This window comes from Labrus mixtus, chromosome 4 (genome assembly GCF_963584025.1).
Source record: "Labrus mixtus chromosome 4, fLabMix1.1, whole genome shotgun sequence".
Classification (NCBI taxonomy): domain Eukaryota; kingdom Metazoa; phylum Chordata; class Actinopteri; order Labriformes; family Labridae; genus Labrus; species Labrus mixtus.
The window spans coordinates 22,702,390-22,726,380 of NC_083615.1; the positions used below are offsets into that span (position 1 = coordinate 22,702,390).

At 40.0% G+C, this 23,991-nt stretch overlaps 4 protein-coding genes across 7 annotated transcripts in view; 2 read left to right on the plus strand and 2 right to left on the minus strand.

Annotated features, from left to right (window-relative positions):
• Positions 1 to 4,056: 4,056 nt before the first annotated feature.
• Positions 4,057 to 12,357, minus strand: LOC132973150 (uncharacterized). Its single transcript, XM_061036419.1, has 7 exons — positions 11,929 to 12,357; positions 10,350 to 10,573; positions 10,109 to 10,210; positions 8,543 to 8,644; positions 7,808 to 7,921; positions 7,092 to 7,200; positions 4,057 to 5,951 (listed from the first exon to the last, which is right to left on the minus strand). Exons 1-7 carry the CDS (start codon positions 12,038 to 12,040, stop codon positions 4,324 to 4,326), a joined length of 2,391 nt encoding a protein of 796 aa, XP_060892402.1. The 5' UTR covers positions 12,041 to 12,357; the 3' UTR covers positions 4,057 to 4,323.
• A 19-nt stretch (positions 12,358 to 12,376) lies between these two features.
• pdf (peptide deformylase, mitochondrial) lies at positions 12,377 to 15,348 on the plus strand. Its single transcript, XM_061036420.1, has 3 exons — positions 12,377 to 12,707; positions 13,445 to 14,102; positions 14,338 to 15,348. The coding sequence occupies exons 2-3, from the start codon at positions 13,475 to 13,477 to the stop codon at positions 14,493 to 14,495; spliced, it is 786 nt and encodes a 261-aa protein (XP_060892403.1). The 5' UTR covers positions 12,377 to 12,707; positions 13,445 to 13,474; the 3' UTR covers positions 14,496 to 15,348.
• Positions 15,349 to 16,859: 1,511 nt separating this feature from the next.
• spata2l (spermatogenesis associated 2-like) lies at positions 16,860 to 21,200 on the minus strand. 3 transcript variants are annotated; one of them, XM_061036424.1, is made up of 4 exons: positions 21,068 to 21,200; positions 18,643 to 18,991; positions 17,983 to 18,273; positions 16,860 to 17,851 (listed from the first exon to the last, which is right to left on the minus strand). In XM_061036424.1, exons 2-4 carry the CDS (start codon positions 18,985 to 18,987, stop codon positions 16,883 to 16,885), a joined length of 1,605 nt encoding a protein of 534 aa, XP_060892407.1. In that variant the 5' UTR covers positions 18,988 to 18,991; positions 21,068 to 21,200; the 3' UTR covers positions 16,860 to 16,882. The 3 variants fall into 3 exon arrangements, with proteins under 3 accessions (XP_060892407.1, XP_060892406.1, XP_060892405.1); XM_061036423.1 differs by having other exon boundaries at positions 21,029 to 21,154; XM_061036422.1 differs by lacking the exon at positions 21,068 to 21,200 and adding an exon at positions 21,037 to 21,060 and having other exon boundaries at positions 18,643 to 19,000.
• A 1,008-nt stretch (positions 21,201 to 22,208) lies between these two features.
• si:dkey-238o13.4 (uncharacterized protein LOC560780 homolog) overlaps positions 22,209 to 23,991 on the plus strand; it is a 171,544-nt gene continuing 169,761 nt past the window's right edge. For both annotated transcript variants that reach the window (XR_009672972.1, XM_061036439.1), the window contains exon 1: positions 22,209 to 22,398. Coding sequence is in view for 1 of the 2 variants with exons in the window: in XM_061036439.1 (XP_060892422.1) it covers positions 22,314 to 22,398 (85 nt within the window). In the remaining variant the exon portion in view is untranslated. The remainder of the gene's footprint in view (positions 22,399 to 23,991) is intronic.

A 23,991-nucleotide genomic window follows, 5' to 3' on the forward strand; every position in this document is an offset into this window, starting at 1 on the left:
CACATATGTATGCAAAATAAAAACACACATTTACTGTTTCAGATTCTGTTGCAGTCCCCATTTTGTCATTCATGAAGCCAACTGCTGGTATGTAAAACTGCACATGCGTTGTTGTTGTTGTTGTTGTTGTTGTTGTTGTTGTTGTTGTTGTTGTTGTTGTTGTTGTTGTTGTTGTTGTTGTTGTTGTTGTTGTTGTTGTTGTTGTGTTGTTGAGAATTGGTAGTTTGGAATTTTTGTTTGATCAAACTGAAAAAGAAAACTTTTTTTTTTTTTTAAAGTGCTGCTACTGAATCAGCGGTGTCAGTGTTGCAGGAATAAGTTTGGCTTCTTTGGTACTGAAAACTGAATTCAGGCTGACCAAGGAAACACATCATTTATCATAAATGACAGTGAGTGTAAGCACAGGCACAGGCTTCAGATTTGTCACAGTGGGAAAGCCAGTGTTTCAACCAACATACCTTGAATCCAACCTGCAGAAATGAAATGCACCTCAAAAAGGCTCAGCACTGAGGTCGATGCTGCTGATCTTTTTTGATACCGCAAAGTTCAAAGAGAGTCAGCGGTAGCTATAAAGGCTGGACTCCAGTGCTGCACACATGAAGCTGCCACCACAGTCGAATCAATCAATATCAACAATAGAAACAAACAACACTTGACATGTAATCAGGGCAGAAAGCAGCACATAAGTCTAGGTCATAAGCAGGACCGCCTCAACCAACTGAGCCACAGCCGCCCCTAAATGGCCATGATAAGAATCAAACTGATCTTGCTAAAGGAAAACAAGTTATGTTGAGAAAAGGGTTTTATCAAGGACATAATGTGGTAGATTTTACTGTAAGAATACCAGTTTTTTGTTGCTGTTGTTATTGACTACTTGTTTTAATAAGATGTGGATGGAGGAAGAGAGGAGAAAGGAGAAAGGAGTCAAAAAAAGTTACCAATTACTAGGCTATATTTTCCTCAAATCCAAAAAGCTTCATTTTTATCGTTCTCAGACACATTGTGTTTGATATCTGACAATGTAACAGCAAGACCGTTTGCATGCAATCCAACCAAACCAACTATCAAAGGGCAAAATAGAATGGAGGCTGTCACTAACGTAAGAGAAATAGACATTGCGATCTCATTATTGCTAGGATAATAAATTGGCATTATAAACTTTCCTTCACCCATGACTCAATTTGTCACTTATTTGGAGTCTCATTGAAAGGTCAAAGACAGCACAAGTGCTTTCATTGACCTGTGTATATTGCCAGAAGACTGTTTAACCACAGAAACAGTGACTTCAGCTCACAAGTGTGTATTTATATCCTTTGAGTGTTGGACTCTTTCTCTCTTTGTTGAGTGAAGTTGAATTGAAATAAGCTCTTGTTGTTCTATTGTCATTTATAGATGTGCTAAATAACAACAGACTTCATGTAGCAACACTTAGTGTGAGCTATTACAGGCATGTGTTGAAGATGTTCTGCATAACTGACTAAGAGTTTTTCTATTAACTGTTTGGATAAGACTTGTGTAAATCAGTGTACTTCTTGTGATGAAAAATACAACAGAAAACTCAAAGTACTTTTTCGATTCTCAGATTTTTTGAAATTTTCAAAATCCAAAACAAAAAACGCCAACCAGAATTTACAGTTTTAGACACTTCCAGTCCATTATTACCCCATTACCTTTTCTGAAGATTATTTCCTTTTTAATATAGATGGAATAGGATAACCAGCATATCATTTAGAAAAGTGTGCTTATTCACTTATACAAAGGGTAAATGGACTTGAAATTATATAGCTTTTCTAGTCAACCGACTTCTCAAAGCGCTTTTACACTGCATGTCACACCTAACCTACATTCACACCCATTCACACACAATGGCCGCTATGCAGTATCATCCATCAGAAGTAACTAATCCCATTGTATATCACCACCAAAGCAAGGGGAGCAATTGCGGGGTTAAGTGTCTTGCCCAAGGACACATCGGACATGTTGCCCAGCTGGGGAACGAACCCTCGACCTTCGAGTTGAGAGGCAACGACTCTACCAACAGAGCCACAGCCGCAGTAAGACGAGAAGATCTTCCTTGTCTGTTGGGCAAACACTAAGCTACCTACTTGGTTTAGCTTAGCCTAGCATGAAGACTGTAACCAGAAAAAAAATGCAAACTGTGCTGTATTTGTAACCAAGCAAATATTTGCTTTAATGTTCTTGTGGGGAAGTCTGTGCCAATTTTGGTGCCCCCTGTTGAAAAGTGGGCACTTTGCTGATCTTGTCCTGAACACGTGTATGTCAGGGTTTTTTTTTTTTTTTTTAATCACAAATAACATAATAATAAACTTTAAATCATGAAGTTGTTGGAGGTCGTCCAACAATTAATTGTGTTTTGTTTTAGTCCGGTGAAGTCGTCTTTTTGATTCTCAAGAGAGTGAGCAGCTGGTCTGACAGCTACTCGTACGATATCATCTCATGTGATTCCTTTTTCCAAGTTTTCGCCGCACATAAACGTCACGTGTTGTTTTTCATTCATCCTCTTTTGTAAACAACTCATTTTTATCTGACTAGAGATAACTTGAATTTGCCTACAAGTCTACAAGTGCCTGCCTACAAGTTTAATATTTTTATCAACATGGACCAGCCGATGTCAGGACGTGATCAAGGAAACGAGTCTCAACTGCTGCTTACAACCAATCTCTACCAGCCTACGATTCCTGAATAGACTGCCCAGGCGGCTATCATCCTGCAACGCATCCCCGGTAACCCAGAGTGGACAATCCGGAGGGAATCGTGAAACTACTGCTTGAAAGTAAGAAATTTCGTTTTGGTGTCCAGTCTGAGTCGGGAGGACTCCCTGAACTCACACAAGGAGTTCCCTAGCTTACAGCGGGTCTCGAGACTTAGAGTAAGAGTTGTTGTCCAACACATCAGTAGCTCCAAGTTATTATTCTCTCACAACATAATTCTCTTAATCACATTTTACTTTTAAATCATTACAAAACCATTTATCGTTTCATTTGTTACTTTCAAATTATTTTGATTATATTTACTTCAACACATACGGCCATTTCCTCAACTGATTCAGAGATTTCTTCCAGAAGGAATTGGTATCTTGGAAATTCCTGGCAGAAAACAGACTCTATGTCTGTGTCCATAGGCAAACAGTGAGAGCACAGACACCACCAGTCCGCCCCAGCTAGAGCCGGCCCGTGCGGCCAGCAATATAGCAATATAGCCGCGAGACGGTTGCTGCCGACAGGCCGGTCTTGTGTCCCGGCGAGCGGCCGGCAGCGACCCCTCGATATTTACAGTATATTTTTTCGCCATTATCAGCTTTCTTCATAGAGCCTGTTAGCATAGCTACCAAGCAATATGGCAGATGTTAGGTTTCAATTCTGGGAGTGAGTTCCCACCCACTGATCTGTGATTGGTCGGTAGCTTCAGTGGTCGAAAATATGAGGAACTAGCGTTGTAGTTTCACCCGGCTAACCAGAACAGCTTCCAGTGACGCAAAAATCGTCATTTTGCGTCACTGGAAACTAGCACATTCAAGTCTATTTTCTAAGAATAAACTTCAGTTTGTCTGTTTCATATTGTAATGTGGACTTGACTTCTACTTTGATGCAACAATCGTAAAAGAATGAGTCAAGCCGAGAGGGTCATTCCCCTCAAACTTCACTGTCAGCTTCTAAGACTGGGAATTTTAATATCCGAGATAGAGCTAAATGAAGTAATAAGATAGACTGATATATCAGGAAATGTGATCTTTCGGCAGTACTGAACTCAGTGCTAAATAGCGTCAGAACCAAAAACATTGGGAGATTTAACTAGCGAAGCACTAACTGAAGTGACACAAAGAGGTTTGAATCAAGTCAAATGTCTGGTTTCTATCATTCTTGTCTCTCCTGTGTAAAGTGCAGATTCTCATTGACAGGGAACAGACATTATCTTGTTACAGTGTACATTCTGTCAGGCTGCATAACCAACCACTTGCTGTTGTATGTCATTTCCAGTAACATCTTAATATCATAAAATAAAATGTGTGTTTTGCTGAATAAAAAAGTACAAACATTGAAGGATAGGGATCTTGCCACTCTTTTATTTTAATGTTCAGGTCTTGACTTTGATCTTCAGCACACTGCTGTTAAGGCACACTGTGGTATATGGGTAATTTAGAAACTATATTCATAAATACCTCTTTCATCAGAGCAAACTGAAAACTGACATTTATAGTCCTGTGTAAAATGTACACCTTGGCAATGGCACATATATCAAAAAATTCAGTAACAGCATAGGTCTGAAAAAGTCTGTTCACACTTAATAAATATGTAACAACCCTCATATGAGATTCATGTACCTTGCAGTCTCATACTCTAGAAAAAATCTTTTCTTCTTCCTGCTAGGTTTGTAGTCAGGGTCACAATCCAGCGGGTTCTCTCCGTCACTGCTTGAAGAGAAGCTCGAGTAAAGAACATTTACATCAAAGGATGAATCTGCATCCTCCCCTGCCTCCATCCTGTAGTCCTCACTATCATCACCATTGCTGTCTTGGACCACAGCCTCCACATGTCCAGTTGAGGAGATGCTCCCTCCAAAGCACTCCTGCCTGCTCAGCCTGACAAGACTCACATACGGCTGTAGCAGCTTGGACTGCAGGAGCATGGCCTGACTAGTCAGCGACAACCTTAGCTCTGCTCTTTGGGCTCTGCTGGTCTCAGGGCTGACAGAGAGAGAATTTGAGTTTGAGGAAGTGGAGACGACTGGGAAGTGTGTCGTGATATTGTGTCTTTCGGGATGAGAATTGATGGAGTTTTGAAGGACAACTTGTTGAGATGATTCAGTGTTTAAAGGGATCTGGTTAGCAGGACGTGTTGTGTTTAGAGTCCCTGATTGAGAAGTAGAGGTCATAGAGTCTTGTGTCGGAGTAACAGAGGTATTCAATTCTTGATGCAGGAGTGGAAAACTGTTTGGACAGGTGGTTTGGGCTAAAGCGCTTCGACTGACTCTGTCCCCAGCCTGTAGAGCTGCATAGATGTTAGAAGGACAAGCCAGTCTGCACTTCCTCAAAGGTCGAGAAGAATGCTGTCTAGTAAATTGCCAACAGTAGGTAGAAGTGGATACATCCCCAGTTACAGAGGCTGATTGTACTTCATGTGTTGTGTATTCAGGAGTTTTTCGTTCCAAGGCTTTTGGTTGGTTCAATAAGGAGTATTTCAGTGTTTTGCGATGCATGGCATCATCCCCTGAGGTTAGCTTTCGATTCGGCGGTGCTTTGTGGCATTTAAAGTGAGGGGAGAATCCTCTGATTGTGGCAATGTCTATCAATCGAACTACTGGTGACAACAGCCCAAGCTGCAGAGCATCACTTGTATGTCGAGGTTCAGTCCCAGATGTTACAGTCGATCCAGAGGTCTGATTATTTTCAGGATTTGCTTGTTCAGATGCCATGATGGACGTCTGTGAAGGTGGATGTTGTTGGTCAGGGGCTAATGGGATGAGGCCAGAAGGAGTGAGATCCCCTGATGAAGAGCCGGATGAGGATGACAGGAACAGTGCAGGAGATGAAGACACATTGGTCTGAAGCTGCAACTCTTGGGAGCACTCGTTTGGACACGCTTGCAGGATGCTCTTCACCCATCGCTGGTGTTTGGAGCAGAACTGAGGAAAGGAGGTGGCTTTCTGAGCACCTTCAACACCTTTCTGTCCGGTTTCCACCTTTTCTTCATTATTGCTCTCTTCATCCATCCTTTTGACAACCTCACAGTTTTCCTCTGTTTGTTGACATCTCCTTAAATCTGAGCCATTGTCATTCTCCAACAGAAAACAGCTGTCCTTAGACACACCTTGGTCAGTCTCATGCAGGTGTCTTCCATGCAGAGCAGACTTTATGAATTGTGAGCTCTCCATTTCATTCTTTCCATTTTCTGATGACTCAGAATCCATCTCTGAACAACAGGAAGCAACATCTAATGGAAATAAAAGGAGAGCATGTGTATACAAAGGTGTGTACTTATGCTCAAAGATTAAAGAAAAAAAAAAGTAAACTTGTTTGCTGCAAATATTAAAGTTATTATAAAATATATATACTGTAAGCACGTAAGCTAAAGATAGCTTGCAGGCTCTGAAGCCGTGGAGGAGAGCATTGAAGAGAAGCTTATTTCTAACACATGCAGTGATTTCATATGGCTTCCAGCAAAAACCCTTGGTCACAATGAAAACTAAACAGATTTTAAACTAAAAACTAGCTGAGCTCCTAGAAACAAAATAGATACAGCTCAGCTCACAGCCCCTTCAGACCTCTGTTGGTGACGAAGGTCCTGGAAGGATGATTATAATGATGAACAGTGAAAGGTCATTTTATACTCGGTTTGTGAAGTTAACATCCTGACATTCATTTGTTTCAGTGCAGCGAGGTGTTTCATTTATGTAACTATTTATTAGATACATTTCTGGAATCGTAATAAAGGTGGGAAAAACACAGAAGCACAGACTTTCAACTGACAAGATGTCAGTGTCAACATTTCTCCACTTTTGATCCGGACTTCCACTTTAGAGGGCGTACCAAAAGAAAACTTGCCAAAGTGATGTCATTTGAGTGATGTTTGTTTTGGGGCTGAACACTTCCAGTTTGAGAATCACAATGAAGGCTAGCAACTGGATCCTTTGTTTAAAATACGGCCTATCAGTGGTTCTGACTGTGTTTGTACTATTTTAATCCAACATTGGAAGTTACTAAACAAGAAAATGCTGACTGAAGAAAATGTCATGTCTTTTTCTTATCATGTATAATGCCTTTGATCCGTTTCCATGGTAATATATATTGTATCATTGTGTGTCGAACAACCTTTATAAGATCTATCTTCCATGTGCATCCAGTTCATACTAATTTGCTCTTTTAAAAAAAAAAATGTAGAGCACTTTAAGTTTAACTAACTTGTTAATGTAATAGGTTAACTAGCTTCATTCTTTTATTGTATACCCTCTGTTAAAGGTTTTTTTTTTATTACAAGGAAAAAAGATGTCGTCTGGTTCTGGATACATACATGAAGTGAATATGACACACAGTACATTCTTCATGTTATGTGTTATTTGGTGGTGTTTCTTACCACAATGCAGCAGTTTCTTCAGAGTTGTCGCTATGGTCAGCGGGGCAGAAGTCACAACTTCCACCAGCAGCTTCTCCTCCTCAGTCACAGGACTGTTTTTCATTAGTATCTATGTTCAAAGGTTCAGAAATGAATACAAATCCAATCAATGACCAATTTCTGTCATGATATCATAACAGAGGCAATGTAAGGAAGTTCAACTATCACAGAACACGGCACTCAACACCCACAGGCTTAAAACAGGTACTCAACTGTTTGTTTTGAAATCTAGCTTTGGACAACAGCAATCAGAAAAGAGTGCATTCATTTCTTACATGATTGAGATGATTAGGATTATTATGGTCCCAAGACACCTTATTACATAGCTAATGCCATTATGGATTTGAGCTTCCAATGGCCTAAATGATGGAAACACATCTTTACTCTTGTTTCACCATAATCACAGTACAGCCATTTTTCTCTAATTCCGGGTTTGACAAGGAGTTGTTTTTTTTACATATCGGATAACCCTTACATTTTTTTGCAAACCTTTAATCCAGCACAACAACAACATTATTACATTTGAGCTTGCCACTCAGAGGTTGATGTTCAGAAAAAAGAGGATGGTGGTTTAGATGAAAAGACCATCACATCCTCAGTACTTTCAGTGGTTCTCCAAAATACAAGACATGCCTTAACACAGCAAAGTGTTCATTCATTTTTCATTAAACACACACCTTATCCACGTAGGTATCTCCTGGCAGCATCGTCTCCAGGCTGTGCAGATAGTGCAGCAGCCTGTCCTCTACCTTTTGAGCATAATGCTCACCGTACTGCTCCTCCATCTGATTCTGAAAGACAGAAAGCACTTAACATGACACCTTGAAACAACCCTGAGTTAAATCTCTTTTAAGTTGCAAACAGATATTGTTTTTATCATATTAAAGATTACAAATGTGCAAAGGATTGCAGGTTTCAATGTGATGAAGAATCATAAACTAGATTGCACAAATCCTGTGCAAACACAACTTGTTTATTTAACTGAACAGGATAAATATTTTTTGGTCCACAATGTTGTTTTTGTCTGTTTACCGTTTTGTTCAGTGGACTTTTATACCCGTGTGCCAGAGGGTCCAGGGAACCGTTTATTCACTCTTAACAGCCCAGTATGTTTATTCTGGTACATTTTCCTACACTGCCATGATTTATGCTTAAAATGATGACATATAGCGCACCCTGCTGGACAGAAAATGACCCACACCCTGGGCCTGAGAGGGAGAGCAATGCAGTGTACTCACTCAACACACAAAAGGTTCAGGAGAAGATAAGGAAGAGTCACATCTTTTGACCGTTGACTGATGAAAACTGGGAGCTTGTGCAGTCACTCTGAACGTAAACATTTTCTTGCACCTTTTTTTCTACCCTTCACTTCAGGCCGACTGTTAGGAAACACCATGGTGAAATACACTTACCTCCACATAATCTTTGAGTTTGTCCTTGTCCATTGCTAGCGCTTGTGCGAAATGCTTGAATTCCAGATGGTTCTTCTTCATTAGGAACATTTGGTGTTGGTTCTGTTAAACAACAATGGACACATTAACTACTGGTATGAGTTTCATACTAACAGAGGTTAGTCATAGCAAAGTGTTGCAGTAGAAAACTGTACTGATTAAGATTCAGACGGGCATTGAAACATTTTGTGCAAAATTCACTCCATTTAGAAAAGTGTTTGGCTGCACTTGAAACACAGTACAAATTTAAACCATTAAAACATGAGCGTAGAGTTAGTTCAGGCAGGTCACAGAGTCACGCTCTGCTATCATACCAGTGTTTTAACAACAGCTGACCTCGTGCAATAACTCGTCAGATGATTTGCTTCTAGGCTTCCTTTTGGCTAATTGAACTCATGCCGCCTTTTTTAAGCTGCTCTAGCCCGCCTACTTTTTGCTGCGCCCTCTGCAGGCATTTAAAAGAGCAGCAAAGTGGTCCTGACTGAATTTATCATCACCTAAGTTGATATGATATCAAGTCTGGTGTCATGTTTTTGTCCATCTGATGACTTCAGGTGAAATATTAACTAATTTTAGCTGTTTTTAGTGTCGACCTACTGCTGAGGAAAGTATTTGGCTCTTTGTAAACTAAATCTTCACTATATTAACCAGAGAGCTGCTGATGGATGTGAAAGCTGCCAGAAGCTTATAACATGTCTCTGCTTTGTCTACAGGTTTTCAGATTCCCCTAAAGAGCCCAAATGACTCAATAATGAATGAATTAAAGGAAAAATTCAAGATATTTGTTTACTCTAATATTTTGGTGTAAGTAAACAGTTGGGTTTCAAGGAATCGTATCATGGAAATATGGTTATTTTAGTTTTCCCTGCATTCATCCCTTCTGCATAGTGAGGTGAAAAACGTCCTGATTCCAGCTCTGTTCTCAGCATGCGGACAAGTGCATCAGGTTGTTTGTTTTTTCCTAAAACTGCTGCTGTTGTTGTGGTTTGTTGGTGTAATGAGAGTGATCCACAAACATGAAGTTGCAAAAAGGAAACCAAAAACTATCGGCTGGAAGATCCTGAAATGCTCCGTAGAGTTGAGGGAATGAGTCATTAGTAGTAATGTTAATGAATACAACACAAGACTAAAATCTGCAAGACAAAGTCAAACTGCTTCAAAGACTTTTCTAAATCTGCACAAATCTAAAGATACTATAAGTATCAGAACAGAGAGGTTATGATTCTGTGTTTTAAAGGTTAAAACACAGTAAGCCAAACCATATAGTAATATTATATTATATAATCTGTTGTTTATTTTGAGTTTATATTAGGTCCCTGTAACATCCGACATCATAGAATGACTTTTTATGAAATTTTAGCAAAGGAATGTCTTTTTTTTCTTACATTTGTAAAACAACGCTTTTCAACTGAAGTATTTTTTTTAATCTTAACATAGTTTTTGAGACCTGATATAGTTATGAACCATAGCATTAGGAAGAAAATGTTTTACACCTCTACAGAACAGATATGGTGCTTCAAAACTTACACATTGGTTTTGGTACTGAGGTAGTTTCCCCGGGAAGAACTGGTTGATTTTAAACACTGTGTCAACCGTTCCTCGGCCCTCCCTCAGCATCTGTATAATGACCTGGAATAAGAGACAATCACCAAAGAGGGGGGGAGGAACAGAAATCAGGAAACTGTATGGATATACCATTCTAAAAAGTAACACTGATTTCTTCTGATTGTCAAATCAATGGATGCTCAAACTACAGTCATTCACATACCATGGTTTTAAGGCCGAACATGATCTTCATGTGTTTGATGGGAGCCACCAGTCCCGGCAGAAGGCTGAAAGTTGCTTCCAGAAATTCCAGCGCTCTCTCAAACTGCTCCGTGTCCCTGTTCTTCACCATGAAATACACCTGAGCAGAGCCAACACGCAACCTCCATGAATCTTCAAGGCTAAGAGGTTGTGAGTTGATTTCTGGCCATTTTGACGAGGTCACAACTGTTAAAAAAAGAAGAAAAAAATCAACACAGAGCATGTCACACATTCAGATTCTAACTTATATTAAAAAAGATTTCCCATGGTTTGCACTGACTGGTCTAAAATATCCTCTCTTTAATCTTAGATATGTGTTACAAAGCAAGTATGTTTCTTTTTGCAATGAGCCATTTGCATTTGCAGCTGTTTACGTTTGCATAAATTTATATTACTGATGACATCACTTGTATTTATTCTTATCGTTGGGAGTTATAAAAATAGAAATTATTACTAGAGATGCACTGATTGTGAAAACCAGGGCCGATACCAATGATTCAAATACCAATTTAGCCGATTCTTTTTTTTTTTTTTCATTGCTTCTTCTGTTGCAGGACTGACTCCCACAATGCCGACATTTTCACTCATGTTTGACCATGTAAAAGATCACAGTTTGTCCAATAGGTGACTTCCTCTGCCCAATAAAAAAAACGTCTTCTCTAAAGCAACAGCTAGATGCACTTGCACATTTGATATGACACAACAGAAAAACATCGGCTACTGACATCGGTTCAGGCCACATTATTTGCTGATGTGTTGATGAACTAAACCCTAACCCAATATCAGCGATACATATGCGTCCCTAATTATGATTACTATTGTAAAAATGTAGTTTCACTCTTAAATACTCTGGAGTAAACAAGCAAAGCAGCTGAGAATGTATATCTGCAGGTACAGGTAGCTCAAAATTGAACCTAAGCACAGTATTTGAGTAATGACTTACACATTATTTCACTCCATCAGTGCAATAAAAGGGATTCACTTTAGCTAAAAGGTCAAGAAACATATTGATGATGCATGTGTCTCCACCCAATCACCTGAATTATACAATTAAAAATCACAATTCAATTGGCCTGCCTTAAGAATGTCCTGGTCTAATATAAAGGGAGAACAGAAAAATTGTGGTACAATAAACTGTTAAAGTTCTTATTGTTTTGGTGGTAATAAGAAATGAATACCAAAGTATAAACATCACTTTATACATTAAGGCTCTGGATTCAAAATGTACATGAAAAGAGTCAATAACTAAGTATTTAAATCATCTTCCCATCTCTTTAGATTATGTGAGAAACTATATGTACACTATATGTATATGTATGTGGTGGCATATAGATAAACTGTGGTGAACTGTGCGATTTGCAAGTTATATTTTTGTTACCAATATTTATGTAAAAGTAGGCAACTCAAAATTTACACATAAATGCACAACACAAACTTTCTTAACTTTAACTTAAAACCAAATCAGGCATCGAAATACAATGTTACCAGAGAGCATTAATAAGTTCAACATTGTATTAATAAAAATAATAAAAGAAACCAACCTTCCTGTAGATCAATGAGTTTGTGAGCCCAAACATGCTCGATGATCCACAGCGGCAGCTTAGGGAAACTCTGTAAACATCTGTTGTCAGGCTGCAGCTGATCTCCGTCCATCAGGAGGTCAGTGTTGGAGAAAGTCCGGCTGTTCGCCCGCCACACCGTTTAAACTCCCACTCATGAATAATACTCACACCTGCCCACCGACGTGCAGGACATGTACCGGCAAGTTGAGGAAGTAAACTTTCAAACCCCCTTTGTTGTAAGACTGTTCACAAAATCGTTTCGTTTTGAAAACGTTGCAAATCAATTCCTAGTCGAATTACTTGTTGCTTTCAAAATAAAAGTTTTGAAGGAACAGTGCTGCCATTTTAGAATGCGAGCAAAGTATGTACACTTTTATTTTGAATTTTCCTGTGCCGCCTAACCTTCTTGACCAGGAAGTGGTTTGTTAGAGTCGTTGACATCTCCTCTGCTGTTTTTCACCTTCTGTCCTGAATATGTGTGTCTTTCTTAGTTAGAAGCGAAGCCTACACATTGATTTACGGTAACAGTATGCACCGTACTCAACCGTGAAGATACTTTGTGTTGCATTGGTAGCGTGCTTTGAATGAATCTACAGCAACATGCCTAAGAGTTGGTAGATTGTGCTGAAACAGAAGCGCGCGTGTTTTTATGCACCTGCTTACCCCGTCGGCGGTGTTTGTGGGATTGCTAACCTAAGTTCGATAAAAAGAGGAAACTAAACACATATAGGAAGTGTAAACCTGTTTCGCCAACAAAGGTATGTGCAAATATGAGCCTTTGTTATATGTGATTAAATTAACTAAAATGTAACAATGCTGTAGGTCTGCAGTAGAAATGTTTGTAGAAGGTGGTGTCCTCTCGTGGTAAGACACCACATGATGTTATCCTGTTTTACATGTGCAATCAGAGCAGTTCAAACGTCCTAAAATACACAGGCTTTAAATTATTATAACCTGCTCAACAATAAAACAACTTAATTGTCACACTGTAAATGTAAAGGTAAACACTTTTTTCTTATTATTTTTTTATATTCAGGTCTAATTACAGATTTTTTCCTCAACTGTTTATAGGTTCTTGTTTAAATTGCACATATATTTTTATTTGAAGTCTATTTTTAATTGCACAGTTTAAGTTTGATTCATCTAGGGGTATTCTTTAAGTCTTTTTTTCAGGTTAATATGTATCGGGGGGGGGGGGGTTTGTGGTTTAATTTGTGAACAAATGTTTCATGTCATGTACGTCTTTGTAACCTGCTACTGGATGCTTTGAATTTCCCTCGGGATCAATAAAGTATCTATCTATCTATCTATCTATCTATCTATGTCGTGTTTCAAGCTGAAAAAAACAAAAAACATAACAAGGTTGAACCTGAATGAAAATAACTCATCAAAGCAGTGATCTCACCAAGTATTTACATGTGGCATTAGGTCTTTATTACACTTGTGTAAGACATTAAATATACTAATTATCCCTCTTATGTTTAATTTTCAACAGCACTGTGCGGCTTCTAACTGCAGCCCCACCATGAGCATGAAATCAGGCGTTTCTCTGCTCCAGCTCTCAAGGATGGGATTAAGACTTTGTGCTTCTAAAGTCCCTTTCTGCGAAGCCAGGGTCACATTCAGTTTAACAAGAACTTCTACTTGTCGTCCTCTTCTCTCACCCTTTCTGCCTGTACCCAGCAGTCACTCTTACTCCAGTAGTGTCAAGGTGCGGTCATACCTTCAATACATGAAACACAAGATCAAACCCCCTCCAAGTCCTCCTTATGGACATGTGTGTCAGGTAGGGGACCCAGTGCTGCGTGCTCATGCAGCTGCTGTTGATCCAGCAGCCATTACAGGCCCTGAGGTCCAGAAGGTCATCAAGACTCTGGTGAAAGTGATGCGGAAAATGGAGTGTGTGGGACTAAGCGCGCCTCAGGTTGGGGTGCCGCTCCGCATCCTGGCTCTGGAATATCCTGAGAAAATGTTGGAAGAGAGTTCGTCTGCATCGAGGGAGGTCCGTGGTCTTTCTGCGCAGCCGTTGAGGATCTTTGTCAACCCCCAGCTGAGAGTCTTGGATGGACAGACTGTGCTTTTTCAGGAGGCCTGCGAGAGCATCTCAGGCTTCTCTGCCACGGTTCCACGATACTTGTCCGTGGAAGTGTCTGGTATGCATTTTTAGAATTAAATGATTCATTTTATATACAACTGTTTCTACAAATTGTCACTTAGTGCAACATTTGAGTAACTTTATCCTATCTATTTTTAAAGAATACAAAAGTGTTGATAATGATTACTGACACTACACCATGATTTTAATTTTGATTGAATCTCTGTTTCCTATATGTTGCCACATTACTTTACATTAGTGTTTTCTTTTCCCTCTGCATATTCCTCATGCAGGTCTGAATGAGAAGGGCGAGGCTGTGACGTGGCAGGCCAAAGGCTGGTCAGCTCGTATCCTCCAGCATGAGATGGACCACCTGGATGGAGTCCTGTACATCGACCGCATGGACAGCAAGACCTTCGTCAACATCAACTGGCAGTCATACAATGAATAGAAGGACGGATCCCAAACAGTTACATAGATATCTAAACAGTAATATATTAACTGTATATATTGATTTTCCACCATTTCTGGTTACATCCACTTCATTTCTGCTCAACCTACACTGTGTTTATAAAAGCCACTTTGGACTGGACAATGGAGCTGGAGTTGATTAAAAACAAAACCTCAGACAGATTTTTATAAATTCTCTCAAAAGCTGGAATCTGTTTAGAGGAGTTCATTAAATTTAAATTCTTGTCAGACGATCACTGAAGTGTTCCTGGAATATATTGGTGACATTAGTTCGACCTCTTTTGGTCTCTGCATGGACTGTTGTCTTGCATACAACCAAAGCCGGCTCATATTTGATTATCAATACCACTGACCGTAAACTAAGACATTAGCTACAGAAACTGAAAATCTTTCACCTTCAGATTCTGCATTCATTTGCAGATATCTGTTAACCTAGATTATGCAGGAAATTATATATTTCAGGTAAAGAGACACCCCGTATCAAAATGAGCTTAAACTGAAAATCCATTACTGCAATGATCAAGTGTTTCTTCAATGGGGGATGCAAGGTGGATTGTGTTCAGTGTTTTTCAAATCAACTAAAAAAGGCTTGATTGACCTGACATTAAGAAAGTTGTCAAATATTGTATCTTAAAGATAACTGTGTGCTCTGGGTATTGGGCCTAAATTCAATGAATAAACAAGCTTTATGTTGGACCCTCATCTGGAACTAATGTTGTGAACGAATCAAATTGTTTTACTAGTTCAAAGATTTTGGAAAGCTTTTGGAGCTCGGTAAATTCCTTGATTTCCAACTCAGGGAGAGACATTAAAATGAAAAACATCTGTCAAAATGTTTCCACCATCGATACTATTAACATTAAGGTGGCGGTTCCCTTTTTACATGAAAATGGAACAATGAGTGAATCCACCCAGCCTAAAAAAGGGACTCAGGACATGAGCAGGCAAGACGAGGAAACAGAAATAGCTATAACAGGTTTAAGATGTTGTAGTGGCATTCTAACGAGCAAAGAAAGGCCACTGGAGGGAATCTGAAGTCTTTCCAACTAGTGGTGGGTAAAAAACAATGTCTGTCATGGAATTCGTTTAATTTATTTTATTTAACCTTTATTTTACCAGGCAGAATTGCTTGAGATCAAATGACCTCTTTTTCGAGCAAGGCTTGGCCAAAATGGTTTAACTTCTATTAACAATTATTTAAAAAAAAACAAAAAACATCTACAAAAGGCCGGGTGTATAGCCTACTACGTTAGGTATGAACAAGCTTGTGTATGAAAAATATGACAAACACGTCAGGATCCAAAAACACATCACACACACACACGGTTAAAAAAAACAAAAATGGCTTCCTCTGATTCCTGTCCCCTTTCACCTGTGACTCTCTTCTCTCACTGCCTATGCTCAGGTGTGCAGGTGACTTAGCAGCGGAAGAAATGTTTACACGCACTGTCTACCTGACTTAACGCACACAACATGCGTCAAATTGGCATCAACAGATGTGTTATTCAATATTGGAGATTCTTCTTTGGGCAATTCAGCCATGGCCCTGACGGATGAGAAAAAAAAACAAGTGTTTGCAAAATCTATTCATTTAGATTGCAAGTGTGTGGACAGATGATGTCATGTTCTGAGTAGGATCACACTCAGGTCACTATCACAACTTCATTTAAGAAGATCCACTTCTGAAGGTCACACGTCCAGGACTTATTTTGTTCATGTAATTGGGGAAAAAAAACAATGCGTCTTTCCAGTCGTGTCTGCACAGTAATAAACACTTAAGTGGACTGGTGATTATAACAAGAGATCGAAAAAATAAAGTATTTTCTTTTGGGTTGAAAAGAAATGTTGACTGAAGGTCCAATCCAAAATATATATGACTGCATACATATTCACGAAAGCAAATCTAAGAAAGGGCTAATGATGATGATCACTGACTTCATAGGTCATTTTTAAAGCCTCCACTTATAAATCTAGAACGTGTATTAAAAAACACATTCACACAGAAAAGTGACATATCGACCCTTTTTAATCCAGTCTGTGAACAGTACAGGCAGCATTAACAGATGAAAACAGACTTCTGTGTGCTTTACATTAAGATTACATTAAAGTGACAAAAGAAAGCACAAGCTGTTATCACATCGCCAACAGTACAAAGCATTTCAAACAGCTGGATAATGGTAACTATGGCCACTTCGACAAAATGTAAAAGAGAGTAATACAAGTTTCAGAGAGATGATGCAAGTAGAAAAAAAATGGAGCACACTCAATACTGCATGTCAGTGTAAAGGCAACAATTGAATTTTTTGTTTAGTTAAATTCATTTAAGGCACTGTGATTTTTCTATTACTGCACAACTATCCAGTTAAATCACACAGAAGACGACTGGTCAAACCTTTCACCACATTGGCATGTCAAAGGATTTCTGTACCAGCAATCCCTACAATACTCATTCCCACAATATCTGCACAGAACCAGAGGATCTCTTGAAGCTTTCTTTCCACAGGAGCACATTCCCAGACACTTGATGTCATGTTCTTGAGCTTTGCAATAATGAATCCCTCTGCAGGACCCAGTGTGGAAAACACTGCAGCTGAGACACAGGACCTGGGGGTCCAGCTGGGCGAGGTCACAGCAGTCGTGGTAGCTGATTGGTGCGCTCATCGATTTGGACTCCTCCCTCAGATCTAAGGAGGACATTGCTGCGCTGCTGCTGGTGAGACTAGGTGACGGCCTAACTCTGAAGCTTCCAGCGTGAGAGGACAACGCTCCCTGTTTTCCCATCTCTTCTTTTGGATTGTCAGGAAAACTCACGCAGTGACGCTCAGTGTTGCAATGCTTCAGAGAGTCACAGCTGATATCGTGGAGGCTGTTGCAGTCTCTACAAAGTTTAACACACACATGAGGAGTTTGGAGACAGCTGCACAAGTCCGTAGTCTCACTTCTGCAGACTTCTACCTGCAGACTGTGTGGCTGCCGGTCTTCAGCGAGACGTCTGCGCTGCCTGGCGCTGGTTGAGGAGCTTCTGGTGGCGTGTGACTCTGGCGGCGTCTTGGTCAGCTGGCAGTTAAGTGTGGAGACGCAGACAGGCTCTCTGGCGGACAGGGAGGTGGATGGGGAGGGCAAGGACGCAATTCCGTTGCTTTGTCTTTTGATCGCAGGGGGAGATGCCCTATTTTGAGTCTCCCATGCTAAAGATTGGGGACTCTCGTCATCAACCACCGCCCTCGTCTGCCGTCCATTTTCCTGCAGGTCTGTGTACAGATCCACCTCCACATCTCCATGCACCATCAGCTGCTGTTCCACTACAAGCATCTTCTTGGTGTTGTCCAGGGCGACCTGTTGAGATACGTGGAGAATGAATCCTCAGCTAAAAGCGAAACTGTTTCCGCTTGTATGTTTCTGTTAGGTCTCTACAGGTCTGCACTGACCCCAGAACCTGACCTTGATTTACTGATTGTCAGACGTACCTTCAGACTCTGTCCAGTCTGCCTCCCTCTCACCACACCCAGCTCCCACTGGACCTCACCAGCGTAATCTCCCAGAGCCACCAGAAGGAGGCGGCACTCACAGCGGGCCAAGAAGAAGGCACATGAGAGGCAGAGGAGGTCGTCCAGAGAGGCGGGACTGACTCTGTGAGACTGGAGACGAAGCTGTTCTGGCCGAGAGCCGGGTTTATACCCCAGCAGGCCGAACAGCTTCTCGATCTGCGGCATCGACAGCATCGGTTTGATGTGATGGGTGAACACACCAGAGTACATCTTGGACACAAAAGAGGAGACATTTAAAAAGGGGTTGATGTGGAAAAACATTTAAGGCTTCATCAAGATTAGATTCAAACTGGAAGGATTTTTTTTGTTTCTGAACTCAAAATAATAAATCAAATCTTACCACATGACACAATTCACCCTAATGTCCCTGTAGGAGATTTGTCTTGGACTTTAATGCTACATATTTAACTGCCTCCACTGGGAGTTAAAAAGAGCATTTCAGACTTGTAGGGTTGTAATAAAAGCCCATATTGCCTCCATGCAGTATTTGTGTTACATTCAGTTCAATTTTTATTAAATTTAAATTTTAAAAAAAAGTCAATTTCTGAACAAATTTGACATGACAGCTTTATATCCAACCTTGATCACTTTGTACTCTTCCCTCCAGGGACAGAGGTGCAGGTTCAGAGACGCTTGTTCCAGGACCTCAAATGCTCTTTCAAGGCCCTGCAGCCCTTCCCTGCCTTTGACCCATCGTGTGCTAGATGCTGCTGCTGCTGCTGCTGCTGCTGCGAGTGACTCCTCCATCACGGTCAGTGGATCGAGACCCAGGCAGTGTGTCTCCCGAGCATCCCGGTCCCTCATTAGCCCTTCCACCTGGCTCCACAGCTCCTCGTCCCTACACACCAGGCTGGAGCCCCTCCCCACAATTTGAAGCTCCAAACTGTGAGCATAGGCACTCACTAGGTCTCCGGCCCCGCTCATGTCTCTCGTTCAGCTGACAGGAAGACAGACAGGACATTCAAATGAAAGGTTGAATTATGGCGCCTGTTCGTCTGTGATACTAAACGCACTCTTTTGCAGGTAATTAAAATTTCAGTCTCCAATAATTGTCCTGGGTGTCTGACAACATTACAGAATTGATCCCTATAGGGAAAGAACTTTTTGGTGAAGAGTTAGTCGCTCTCCTCCAAGCAACCAGACTTCTTAATCACTTGTACTTTACACTTCAAAGTTGCTTGTCTACAGCTCGGATTCAAATCACAATAACTGTATAGTACAAAATAACACGAAAGAAGGAATCCATTGAGGCAGTGGTTAAGAACAAGTTGCATGTTATGTGAGGTCAAATCACTGTCTTTGTTTGGTGGCCTTTAAGAGAGCAATGCAACTACTGTTTCTAATTTCACATCTTAAGTCTGTGTCTTTATCATTTCCGCGAAGTTGTCAGCCATTATAGCCTACTCAGCGATTTCCCGTTAGAAATTCAATTCCTCTTATTAGTCAGGCTGCTTAGCAAGATTATGGGGACACGCCGGACAAAAGCACCACATTTTCTCCACATAGTCTCCACCACCATAGCTTTCAATTTTGGGGGGGGGGGGCCGCTTCATGAAGATGGCGGTTCCAAGTCCAACTGCCTAGGAACTAAGGAAAATGATGTGATACATTGCCTAAATTGGATCTTTGCACAAATAATCATCTAGTGATATTTTAATGCATTCCTTGGCCCTTAAAATGTATATTGACACCAAGGTTGACTTTCTAAGTGGCTTGGAATACATATTGGCACTTATAGACTTTACATCTTGATGAAGTGGCTCCCCTCCAAAAAATGAAAGCTATGGTGATGGAGACTGTGTGGAAAAAAATGTGGTGCTTTTGTCCGACGTGTCTCCGTTCTTCCCAAATCTGGACCTAAGCCGCCTGACTATATAGCATATAAATAAAAGTCAGGATGACTCTTAGTTTGACACTTAACATTTTGACCTGCTTTATCAGGAGCAACATGATACCTTAAACCAAATATAATGCAGGCTGATTGTTAAATACATGTGTTGCAGGGGTTAAAGTACTCCCAAAAGTAAACCATTTGTTTCCTTAGGTTCAGGTACATTCAGTGTTTTCCTCTAATGAATGCACTTTTCTTAATGCTTTATCACCTTTACTGAGTCTGTAAACTACTGGGAAGAGATTTTCAGAGAGAATGTTGTTCAACCAGATGCTGCAAGAAGGAAGTCGCACAGAAACTCAGCAGAAGCACCTCGAGTACAGCAGTGACGCAATGAGCTGTCAGGTAGCCTCTAGTCTACACTGTAGGTTTGCACTAAAGAACAAACTTCAGCATTTCAGGAAAGTTTAGTCCACACCAATTCTAATCACCAGAAATCTGAATAATTTGAGTAAACTTTTAAACTTTCTTCTTTATTAATATATTAATGTTCTTATATTTTGTGTTTCTGTTCGCCTTAAGCTTCTTGTTAACTTCATGTAAGTTCAGGTGTTTTCATAATGATGTGTTTTGTTGGTTCTTGACTGTAAACCTTTAATTAACAAAAAAAAAACAGCAAGAACTTCATTTTACATGGAAATGTAATATGGCTTTCAGTAAAGAAGGAAACTATCGACAGTGGAAACAGTTATTATTACAGAAGTTATCAGCTTTAAGTCCTGATATCCTGAAGCTTTCAGAGTAGCTTTTTAATCTATTTGTTTTGCACTCAAACACTCATTAGCGAAAGTGAAAGTTGTGACATTTGGGCCTATGGAAACAATACCACTGTAAGGAAAAGAGAAATAAGATGTTAAAGATATTTTCATAATACCAGTTCAGTTAAACTGGTCTGTAATCTATCACACCAGTGAGACAAAAAGCTAATGTAGTCTACAACTAAGGTACAGCTGGCGTTAGCATTGACGTTAGCCTCCTTATGACATCTACACCTATCATCAACACACACTTTCTTTACAACGTTACCGATTACAATAGACAGACTTTAAAAGTAATGTGCCATTTCAACAAGACAAACTTACATAAAAAGATCAGTCAATGGTTAGCACACACTCCACCTATCAACGAAGGATCCACTTCAAATCTGGGCCGGTGAGTGTGACAGACCCGGAGACCCAGGAAGTGAAAACACATCTCCTCAGAAACACAATAAGAGGAAGAGGATTCACAGTCGTTTAAGGGGTGATACAGAACCCGCTTTGAGAGGGTACGACATGTTTACTTTCATTTGTTCATGAATGACATGTCAATGTAAGAGATAATGTGCTAAGCTAAGAGTACCCCGGATGGACACCCCACAGTCAGAGCTGAAAAGTTTGATCACAAAGCTTGTGTTGACTCACCTGCCACTTCTGATGTTACCAATGAGCCATGTCAGACATCGTGCTGCTGTAAGGTGTTTGACTGTCCAGGTAAAGTAAACATTGTCACGTGACGTGGCACGGACTTTCCCCAATGCATCACGGGTACGCTTCTTATGAGTGTCAGGGTGAGCCGGGGAAGTGAAGTCCTGCAGGATAAAGATTTACTTTACAGGCATTAATAATGATCTATACGACAAAACAATGTAAAGACAAGAAACATGAACAACAAGCGAAGTAGAGAAGGCTTTAGGAAAATGAAATGAAAACCACTTTGTCAACTAGTTTATACTTTAACCACGCGACCACCTCTGACAATCCACTGTACTAAATACATTCACAGTGTTACTAAACTTTTAATGCACATTTCACATATCTAACAAACTACAGAAACGGTGTAACATGTCAAATAAAACAATTTTTCAAACCGATTTTTCCTGACATGAATTATTTGTCTTTGCCTGCACAATAAGTGAGATGTTGACGTCCACTCCCATTCTTACTCCTCCACTTCGTCGCATTCTTCTGGGTGTTTCTACTTGTGTGTTAGAATAATGAGGAAAATAACAACTTAAAGAAATGAACATCTATTTTTTTTTTTTAAACTTGATTCGCCATATTAAGCTGATTCGAGTATCGTGCTTCATCCACAGGATGGCAGCATTTCATCTTTTAAACGCCGAGCTGTCCACAAATTGAGTTATCCACAGTTTTAATCGGTGGGTAATCTATTTAAACACAATCACACAGAAATATAGCCCTTTCTCAGATCTACGGGCGTGGCTTCAGTGACTCCGGTACAGGGGCGGAACTGTGCCCGCTGAGTTTGGTTTAAAACATGGTGCTCGGCCGTGGTGCCCGGCACAAGTCTTCAACTTCTCTCTCAGGCAGACTTTGCATCCTTCAGCCTCCAGCAGGTCTCTGCAGCTGTAGCCAGCATGCCAAACTCGGACAGGGTTGTCTTAGCTCTTGGAGGAGCGGGGACTGTGGGCTCTGGGATAGTTAAAGCACTTCTAGATCAAGGTAAGCAAACCAGGTGCGCGGTTTGGATGCTGTGGAAACAGTTTTACGCACAGCCTATCTGTCTCACATGCTTAACGCCATTGATTTCTTTCACAATATAATACAGAGTTAACATTTTTTTGAGCATTTAGCTTCTGTTTAATAGTCAGTGAAAATTATTTTGAAGTACATTGCCGAAGACCTGCCTTAATCTTATTTTGATGGCGCATCTGCATTCATAAATAGTTGTTTTTATACACTTGTGTTTCATGGACAGGTCTAATGATCAGGTATTGGGTCCACAGTATCAGCGATGAGCTCTCCATCAGTGTGCGAAACACCTTTTTTTTATCATTTAGAATGATCCGTGAGTCGTTCACCCAAAGCTTCCTGGCGAAATGTACTGTATTACTGGCATGAAATCAAAAATCTCATTTGGAGACTGGCATCAAAATATATTTCAGAATTTTCAGACCCTACAGGTTTTATTTATATTTCTAGTCTTAGTCATTGCAGCTTTAATTTGATATTGAATATATTGGTTAAGTCATAATAATGATTTGATTGATTGTGTACAATAGTAACTCTTCAATCACTCCTTGGCAAACATATAGCCTACAGAATAAACATCATTATATAAAAATGAAAGTTAAATAGTTAAGCATCATATTAAAAAATCATATAATACTTAACTTGTGTAAATACTACCATGTACGTATGTTCTGTTATTCGATGAAAACCTCTGTCAGAGAACAGTTTTTGAGCAACACTGCTCATTAATGAAATGCTGTTTTGTAAAACAAATTAGTATTTGTTAACATATTTCCCATTGTCTCCCACCCTAAAAACTTAATACAGTAGCCTACAATTTGCGTATAAGAATATAAACAAATTCAATATTCTCTCCTTTTTGTTAAATAAATACTATATGCATCAATTATTTAAAGAAATGTCCATACTTTTTATTTGAAAATATGTTCTGTATATTTGAGCTTATTTCTAAGGTTATATCTTCAGAGTGCTTGGGGCTGAGGACAGACTTACATAATGTTGATATTTTTTAAGGGATTTACATGACTATACCGAAATATGTGTTGTGACAAAGCAGGACGAGAGAGATCAGGAAATGAAAAACATGAAACAATCTGAAACCATTTTCATATAACAGTTGCATGTGTTGGATATGTTATTAATATTTATGTTGGAAGCTTAAAGGAATAGTCAGAATTTGTTTAATTGTTTTTTTTTTTAATTAACTATTGGGATTTCTCTGCTGTTGGTTTGAGTTACAAAGTGCCATACACTCTCAGTTTCTGTACTTCCTATCCTATCTTTTCTTTAATTACATTTTGTGGTTTAAGGTATGAGTCAAATCAGTTTTGGGACCATCTTCATCCCTGATTAGAGGCTGTTTCAGCCCCAAAGCTGAGCTCTATTTGGGTTATTTATTGTGCTGTGCTGCGTCTGCACTCTGCATGAACCAGTGCAAGAAAGGAGCAGGAGGACGCTGTGCAAGAGTATATCCATAGCTTTCCTGTTTAACTGAGCAGAAAGTTACCATCTGCTGCTGCGTCACATTTATGCCTACAATGACCCTGATAAACAGATTAGAAC

Coding starts and splice junctions, on each gene's coding strand:
- LOC132973150 (XM_061036419.1), bottom strand. CDS start 12,040: ATGGACGGAGATCAGCTGCAGCCTGACAACAGATGTTTACAGAGTTTC. Junction 8,645..10,108: donor CTCAGTACCAAAACCAATGT/GTAAGTTTTGAA, acceptor GTTGTTTAACAG/AACCAACACCAAATGTTCCT. Junction 5,952..7,091: donor GAAGAAACTGCTGCATTGTG/GTAAGAAACACC, acceptor TATTTCCATTAG/ATGTTGCTTCCTGTTGTTCA.
- pdf (XM_061036420.1), top strand. CDS start 13,475: ATGAGCATGAAATCAGGCGTTTCTCTGCTCCAGCTCTCAAGGATGGGA. Junction 14,103..14,337: donor CTTGTCCGTGGAAGTGTCTG/GTATGCATTTTT, acceptor TTCCTCATGCAG/GTCTGAATGAGAAGGGCGAG.
- spata2l (XM_061036424.1), bottom strand. CDS start 18,987: ATGAGCGGGGCCGGAGACCTAGTGAGTGCCTATGCTCACAGTTTGGAG. Junction 18,274..18,642: donor AAGAGTACAAAGTGATCAAG/GTTGGATATAAA, acceptor TTTGTGTCCAAG/ATGTACTCTGGTGTGTTCAC. Junction 17,852..17,982: donor AGACTGGACAGAGTCTGAAG/GTACGTCTGACA, acceptor GTATCTCAACAG/GTCGCCCTGGACAACACCAA.